The following is an 8,429-nucleotide window of genomic DNA, read 5'->3' on the forward strand; positions in this document are numbered from 1 at the left end:
GATCTTGTTGTGATATCGAGATAACTCCGTAAAAAGCAAAATGATTAAAACAATAAAGCTCAAATCTCAAACAACCTAATATTAAAAGGGGGAACTGGAAAAAACATCTAATGTAGAAGAAAAAAAACTCAAGTTAACCTAAGTTAATCCACTAAGCTTATGGTCCAAAAAATAACATCATGATAATTATTTTAAAAGGAATGTGAAAAAAAAATTATGAGGCCCAGCCCCTAACCAAAAAATCAAATTTCAAAAAGGACATAGAAAAAGAATGAAGTCAATTGTAGTTAATTTTCAAATCTCGTAATTTAGGTCATAAGACCAGGACTAATTTCATAAAAAACAAACTTAAAAAAATCACAAAGAAAAATCCTTGATCAGTCAAATACCAAATGATGAGATTGGAAAATAAATCAATCAGAGAAGGATTAAACGCAAAATAAATCGCAATCAAAATAATAAGAACCGAACTTGAAATAAAAAATATTAATGGATAAAATAAAAAAAAATTAATCAAGAAAATGATAAAAAGTAAATAAATGAAAATCAAGATAATAATGATAAAATCTAATATGAAAATTAAACGAAACAAAGTGCTAGAAAATAAAATTAATAATAAGATATTTAAAACAAAATAAATAACATTTTAAAAAATAAAAAATAAATTTAATATAATAAACAAATAAATATCACTTCTATATTCTGGCAAGTCTATGCGATTTTCGAGGAGGAAAAAAAAAAAAAAACCCAGAGCCCAACGGTGGCGACTCCACCAACACATGTTAGATTGCCATGAAGATTGAGGTGCAATACTTCAAAAGTTGTTATGGAAGCTGCTGTTCTGTTTTTGAAAACCGCTGCACGAGCTATTTAAAGAGCACAATATTTTAAATTCAGTCCATGATATTTAAATTCAGTCTATGAAACTCTAATTACTCTAAATTAAATAAATTAAATTTTATTTTATAAAATCAAGAATTAACCGATGAACATAATATTTTCTCAAGACCCCTCCACGCACACATGCAAAATAAATCAACAGTACCATTTGCAAATCAAAACAACGCAAGGAACCAAGTAAAAAAGACATTAAGTGGTCGAAGCAAAAAAATCCTGGGATAAAAAAAAAACACTCTCGCTGTCTGTGTCAGGACTACAGTGTTTTTCACGTGAATTTCAATTTTTTTTTTTGTAAATTTTAATTTTAATAATGATACAAAGAATATATTTTTAAAATCGCTCGGATAAAAAAATCAATTAATATAGGAAGATGTATTTTACAATCAGATATATGAAAAAGGACATACAATTTTATTAATTTGATCCCAAAATATTTTGTCAGGGGTCACATTCAGACAAAAAAGGTAACAGTGGAGATCATTTAACAAATAGGGGTAGAATCGGATCTTGGATAAAATTACAGGGATGCAAATGAAGTTTACCCTAATAAAATTGTAAACCCTGTTCATGTGTTGTGTCTGGCTAAAACCCTCCCCTTTCGATTCATCTTCTTCTCTAAATCCAAAAACAAAACCAAAAGAAATCAATCAAATCGAATCCATAAAATTTGTACCTCTTAATCCCAAATGAGAGGAACTACAATTGGAAGACGAATCTATAACCCCTGCAATTTTCTCACAAATCCCACATCCAATCACGCCCCAACTTTCTTATCCTCCTCCCCTTTCTCCACCTCCTCCGGCCGCGGCCGTGGCGCTGGGAATGTTGGGTCTCCACCTGGTGGGCAATCTGAATACGGTGCAGCGGCACCAGGGAAGCCTGACTTGGACGAATTGAAAACTGAGTCATCTGAGTCGCAGCCGAGTGGACTCGGTCATGGAAGAGGCAAGCCAGTTGGCACAGGCCCAATTCTTCCCGCCTTCTCCACTTTCATTTCGTCTGTGAAAAACTCCCAACCTGGCGCTGGGCGGGGCCGAGGCACAACCGAGCCGGGACCGAGTCGACCCACCGAGTCGCGTCCCGAGTCTGAACCTCCCAAGAAGGCCGAGGCCAATCTGCCTCCTAGTATTCTATCAGGTCTAGGTGGTGCCGGACGTGGAAAGCCGGTTAAACAAGAGGTGCCCAGTGAGCCTGCTAAGGAAGAGAACAGGCATCTCCGGGCCCGGAGCCAACCTCGGAGCCAGCCCCGGGCCAGGCAGCAAAAAACCCCTGATGGAGATGATGCTGTTCCAGCCACGACGAAAATGGGCAGGCAGGAGGCGGTGAAGAAGGCAATGGAGTTATTATCACGCGGTGGTGGTGAAGGAGAGGTGGGGGGACGTGGAGGAGGGAGAGGGAGCTTTGTGCCTGGACGCGGAGGAGGGAGAGGTGGAGCAAGAGGTGGAGCTAGAGGTAGAGGTAGAGGTAGAGGAAGAAGGGGTTATGGGGATAAAGACGTAGAATATGGGTCAGGGATGTCTTTGGAGGGCCATGAGGAAGATGAAGAGAAGTTTGCTCAAAGTGTTGGTGTTGAAACTATGAATACATTGGTTGAAGCTTTTGAGGAGATGAGTGGAAGAGTGCTGCCTTGTCCCATAGAGGATGAATATGTGGATGCCTTCGATACCAACTGTTCGGTGAGTGTAATTTGGTTTTCTGCTTTTTTCTTACATACCTTTATGACTGCATTCACTCTTTGGGGCTTATGTGGTCTTAATTCTGAAAGAAGAAAACAAATTCTAGTCTCCAACTCTTAACTTTAGAGTTTGTTTTAGCAAATGACCATTGGTTGTGCAAATATGATAAAAATGATAATCTATCTCAATGTATGTATGTATACATTTCAAAATTAAATTTCTGGCAGAGTTTATAGATAATTCACATGACTCAGTTAAAGAAGCAGTACCAGGTAGAACTTACAAAATGGAATCTACCCTTGTAGCTGAACGTTTTCAACATGGTCACTCCTAGCATTGCTTATAATGTTTTGGAATCTAAGAGGTTATTGTTGAACTATTTGTAAGTTGTTAGTGCAATCCACTTTAATTGTATAATATGACCTGACTTTATCGTGCTTGGTATTTGCATTGAAATTAGGCTGTTGAAATAAGAATATTAATAAATTGCTTTTGAAATTAAGAAGTTTGCGGTTCCAGAGTCATATGCAATTTTCTGCTTGTGAAATTTTTGAAACTGGGTGTGTGATGAAGTATGGTTTTATTTGGCTTGTTTGCAGTTTGAGTTTGAGCCAGAGTACTTGATGGGTGAGTTTGATAAAAATCCAGATATTGATGAGAAACCACCTATGCCTCTTCGGGATGCACTGGAAAAGGTGAAGCCGTTCATGATGGCATATATGGGAATTAAGACTCATGAAGAGTGGGAGGTACTTTCTGTCATTTTTTTTCCCTTGAGACATGACTTCATTGATATCAGGAAACTTTACAATAACTATGCAAACATTTTTGTCATGTCATATATACTTGTTTGTGAAAATAACCTTTGTTTAGTTGAAGTTTATAATTTTTTTGACATTTCCATCCTACCATATTGACCTTCTAGTGTGCAAATTTCTTCCTAATTTGGGGTCATTACTTGCAACGGTATCCTAAATCTCATGATCATTTACCCTTTGCGGGCTTAAAAGGCATCCATTGCTTGTCATTTAACACCTTGTTGTCTTGTGCTTTATCGGCATCACTTTTGTTTGCTCTATGTTAATGTGGTTGTGATACTATTTCTAGTGGCTAAATCATCGTTGAACTTTATAGTGTGAAAGCTCAGTAGCATAAATGACTAAATGTTTGAAATTCTCGGATATTTAGAAAGATATATGGTGCAAAAGTTTTCATAATACTTTAATCATGGCATAATTGGGTTTTGATGTGCTCTCATATCCAGAAGTTACAATCTTTCGATGCATGACCCTCATGATTCTAATGATTGCGATGAAAGTCCTGGAATGTTTTTTGTGATTCTGGTGTTCTGGTTTCAGTGTCATCAACAAACAAAAGAAACTAACCAGGAAAGAGAGTGGCTGAGAGGTTTTAGAGTTGCATTTTTATTGGTTGCAAAAACCTGTTTTTATAGTACTCTGTGAGAGTTTATTTTCACTCTAGTGACTGCTTGGTATATGGGTAAACTGTTGTTATGCTGACTCTTGCACTATTAATTGCTTCTGGGTTAATCCATCATCACTTAATTAAAAGAATCAATTATATTTTTGGCAGTACCTCTTGCATTGCGACTCATGTGCTTTTGATAACTGGCATGACTAGTTGTCAATTTATGGAATTTTTGCCTTTGTTTCAGAACTTCAGTCCATCTGTAATGGATGATCTTTTTTCATATTTTAAGGAAAAAAGGATTGGAGCTGTAACCTGTACCTTTCCTAAGTTTAATATCTTTAATCCTTCACATTTCCCAGGAAATTGTTGAAGAAACGATGAAGGATGCCCCGTTAATGAAAAAGATTGTTGATTCCTACAGTGGACCTGATAGAGTAAGTGGAAAGAAACAAAAGGAAGAGTTAGAAAGAGTTGCAAAAACTATTCCTGCGAGTGCACCTGATTCTGTAAAGAGTTTTGCTGATCGTGCAGTTCTTTCTCTTCAGGTTAGTATTTATGTCGATCATGTTCCAAATATCATGCTTGGTGAGGTGATGCCATGAAGACATTACATCCATTGTCTTACTTTTAATTTCATGCAAAAGTTACAATGGTTGGTCCTTTTTAACATCATTGTGCTAAAAGCCTAAAACTTTCAAGTAACTGCTTTGGGGTCTGTTAGCTTGTGAATTGTAATTAATTAAATGGCACAGTTTTGTGGTGTTGCAAAACTCCATTGTTTTGTGGCATTTGGGAGGAACAAAGCTTTCAGCATGTAAAAAGCCATACGGCACTGGTTTAACCATGTTGCTCGCAATGTGCTTATTTGCATGATTACTATAAGCATTTCTACATGAGCAACTTCCCAAATGAGACTTTATATTGAGCCATATGTCATATGTTGGATATGATTTTGAATATTAATTGTGAACCTTTAGTGCCTTGTGTGTGGTTAGATGTCATACGCATGATTGCTTGGCACACCCTAATGTAATGCCTTCAACCCTAGCAATTCTAGGAATCCCAGTATAGTGCTACACTATTATTTATTTCCTCTCCTTTTGATTTTCTATTTTCAGTTGCTACTCTGTAGTGTTAACTACTTATTGTTGCGAAGTGTAGAAGGAAAATTTTGTGTTTTCTTTGGTTGGTGGTGGAATTCTTTGGGATTCATCCAGCTCATTTGTGGGTAGTGCATCCAATTAGAGTTTGACAGCCTTATGTCCTCGCGACACTAAACAACATGATTGGCCAATTCCTCTGCCATCTTATGGTCAATTTGTATAGGCAGTAATGGAGCTATCTTTTGGGGTAATCTTTTTAGTTTTGTTTCTGCTACTAATGTAACCTAATCAAAATAATTTTGGTAGATCTTTATCGTAAAAAATAAAGTGTGGCAAAGTGGGTGGAATGCAGCATGTATATCAACTTTTTTCTTAGTGATATTGAAATGTTAAAGATGTGTTGATCTGTAAAGACGCCCAGTGCGACCCACTCCTGAGAAATTTGCTTGAAGTTAAATATTGATGTGTCCATAGTTAAACCTGGTCCTGCTAGTGTATTGGAGCCTCATAAAGGTCCTGATGGTAAAGGGATAGGGATTGCTCTCAGCAATCTTAGGCATGGCAGTCTCAAATGTGAGGGAACTTTGAGCTATCTTTGAAGTGCTTGAGTTGTTTTTAGACATGTATTAGAGGAGGGTTTGGGGCTGAATTTTAGGAATTCACTAATCATTATTGGTGGCGAAGAAGATGGGTTAGGAGCTGTACAAATGTTTCTGCATCACAATCCATAATTTGATTTTTTCTTTGCTCTTTTTTTTTTGTAAGTATGGTCTAGTAATAAGAGTATACATGCTCATTGACTCTTTATTGTTGGGTATTGATTTAAATAAATTTGAAGTTGAATTTTCTTGGGTTTTGAGTCTTGAGGGAGTTTAAAGGTGCATGGGTTGACGTGTTTGGGCCTGTGGTCATTATATGCTGCGACCTCCGTAACATCAATGTGTTGGGATAGTGCACAAGAGTGAAATTTTGAATGGCAATGTTTGCTCAGTTTCTGAATCTGTTGTGCTGAAAATAAAGACTCTTTTGAAGCTGTTGGGGAGGGAGGTTTCTTGCTAGGCATTTCATTTATATCTTTGTGTTGCACTGCATGATTTGAGTAAGATGCTTTTGGGGAACATGTATTATCTGTTAACAAAATTGTGCAATGCAGAGCAACCCTGGCTGGGGATTCGACAAGAAATGCATGTTTATGGATAAGCTTGCAAAGGAGGTTTCTCAGCACTACAAATAAGATCAAGGCTTTTACATCTCAGAACACTAATCATTTGTTGCAGGCTTTTCAATGCCTGAAATGATGCCTTCTAGCGAATCAGGACCAAAGATTGATCAATATTTTACCATTTGTTCTAAACAAGCAGAACATTCAAAATAATTTGTTCTGTATGATCTGGTGCTGCAGTGAGCCTGGCAAACAATTCTTTTGAATGCTTGCATTAGAAAGTTTTGAATCTATGGAGCTTGCATTAGAAAGTTTTGAATCTATGGAGTGATAACTTTTTCTTCCCCTTCCCTTAATATTGCTCCAAGGTCTGATAGTTGATTCTTTATATACAAATGGCTTTTGCTCTGGAGTCTGGATGCCATTATGCAGCAAGGACCACTCTTGTGAGAAACAACCAAATGAACTGCAAATGATAGTTCTTTTCTCACAATCCAGATTCAATGCAAGTGCTATCTTGTTTTCTACTTTCATTTTTTTTCAATCTCTTCATAGTCTAATTAAACTACACAAATGTTAGTAGAGTACACACAAAATGGCTCCTGGTTATAGCAGAGCTAGCCAAAACTTGTAGTTAGTGTAATGGTGCAACGCGACCATACAGTGGAAACGGACTCCAAAGTCTGCAACTTCTTGTTTGTATGAATGCTTTTAAATTGAAAATTATCATTATTTTTTTTATATTTTTAATATTAATATGTTAAAATTTAAAAAATAACATTAATTTAATGTATTTTCAAATAAAAACAATTTAAAAAATAAGTTGAATCATTAAAATAAAACACGAGAAATAGTGAATTAGAGGGTGAAGATTATTTAGCAACGAGGAAGCATAATTATAGATGTTATTAACTAAGAAGCATAATTATAAAAATCGGCTTGGAGGTCAGGATTTGATTTAATCTTTATTTTTTTAATTAAAAAGCTCTAAAATGATGTATTTTTTAATTAAAAAAAAGGTTTTTTTGATGACCTGGCCTGGGTTAAACCCGGTTTGGAAAGAGTTGCTAAAACGAAAATCCAAAATATGACATCATTTGCATAATGTTTTGATTAATTTAAATGACCATCATGTCAGAAAATCAAAATGATCATCATGTGTAAAAGAAAATAAAAATACTAGACAGTTTTGTGGCCTGATGAGTTTAGGAAAAGAGGACCGGTTCATTTGATTCCCCACATTAAACTCTGGAAAGTTGTAAAATCAATCACAAAGTCGGTGCCATGCAGGATATGGTAGGACCTACTTGATAAGATCGTTTGTTTGATTACTAAAGTGATAATAAGTTTAAACTTAGAGGATTAATTTGCAGTTTTCCCAAAATATAATCTTTGGCCAGTCACTTTTATTCACTCTCAACTGTTCACTTAAGTGAACAGTGGAGTCTTTTTTGAAAGATTTGCTTTCCTCCCTCCTATGGTTTCCTCGGACTTCAAGACAGACTTTTATCTTTGTTCAATTAATAAGTAATTAAGTACAGCTAGCTGCCTGGCCATTATATTGTCCCACGACGGATCGTCTGGATCATATACTGCCTAGCCATTATATTGTCCACCGACGGGCTGTCTAGATTTTAAGAGCACCACCAGTTTACCAAATATAAGGAAAGAGACTCCTGAAGATATCTCCCTCACTCAAAAAAGCGACTTTCCCACGCCGCGACATGGGGACGTAGAAAAGAAAGAGATGAGCAACAAATCTTTATGTAATAAAGCTTTTATAATATTTATAGAATAAGCACTGTGAATTAGTAAACCTTGAAGATATGGAGTTTAAAAGAGAGATGGAGAGGCCATGTATATTATTCTTGGGTTTAGCTTTTGTAGGCTTGGACTGCGTTTTGGCAGGGGGCATATATATATATATATATATATATATATATATATATATATATTCGGGCTTTTTTATTTATTTCATGATATCATTTTCTATTGAAATTCAAGAAAAAGTACGTCCTTGATAAAAAAAAAAAAAACATAAGAATAGCAAATTCTAAGAAGGATTTTGTTATTAGCATTAATATTACTGTTTACAAGACCAGCACGGATTGAGAATAACCCTAAAGAACAAGATAGCACTTGCATTGAATCTGGATT

General features: G+C 35.9%; 1 protein-coding gene across 1 annotated transcript; it reads left to right on the forward strand.

Moving 5' to 3' along the window:
- Positions 1-1,463: 1,463 nt before the first annotated feature.
- LOC133676268 (uncharacterized) lies at positions 1,464-6,628 on the forward strand. Its single transcript, XM_062097917.1, has 4 exons — positions 1,464-2,576; positions 3,176-3,325; positions 4,367-4,552; positions 6,264-6,628. The coding sequence occupies exons 1-4, from the start codon at positions 1,587-1,589 to the stop codon at positions 6,342-6,344; spliced, it is 1,407 nt and encodes a 468-aa protein (XP_061953901.1). The 5' UTR covers positions 1,464-1,586; the 3' UTR covers positions 6,345-6,628.
- Positions 6,629-8,429: the final 1,801 nt, after the last annotated feature.

The sequence above is a fragment of the Populus nigra genome, chromosome 16, assembly GCF_951802175.1.
Source record: "Populus nigra chromosome 16, ddPopNigr1.1, whole genome shotgun sequence".
NCBI lineage: Eukaryota > Viridiplantae > Streptophyta > Magnoliopsida > Malpighiales > Salicaceae > Populus > Populus nigra.

What these genes read in the sequence shown, in the direction of transcription:
- LOC133676268 (XM_062097917.1), top strand. Translation starts at nt 1,587, where the DNA reads ATGAGAGGAACTACAATTGGAAGACGAATCTATAACCCCTGCAATTTT. An exon ending in CCTTCGATACCAACTGTTCG is followed by an intron (nt 2,577 to 3,175) that starts GTGAGTGTAATT and finishes GCTTGTTTGCAG; the next exon opens with TTTGAGTTTGAGCCAGAGTA. An exon ending in AGACTCATGAAGAGTGGGAG is followed by an intron (nt 3,326 to 4,366) that starts GTACTTTCTGTC and finishes CACATTTCCCAG; the next exon opens with GAAATTGTTGAAGAAACGAT.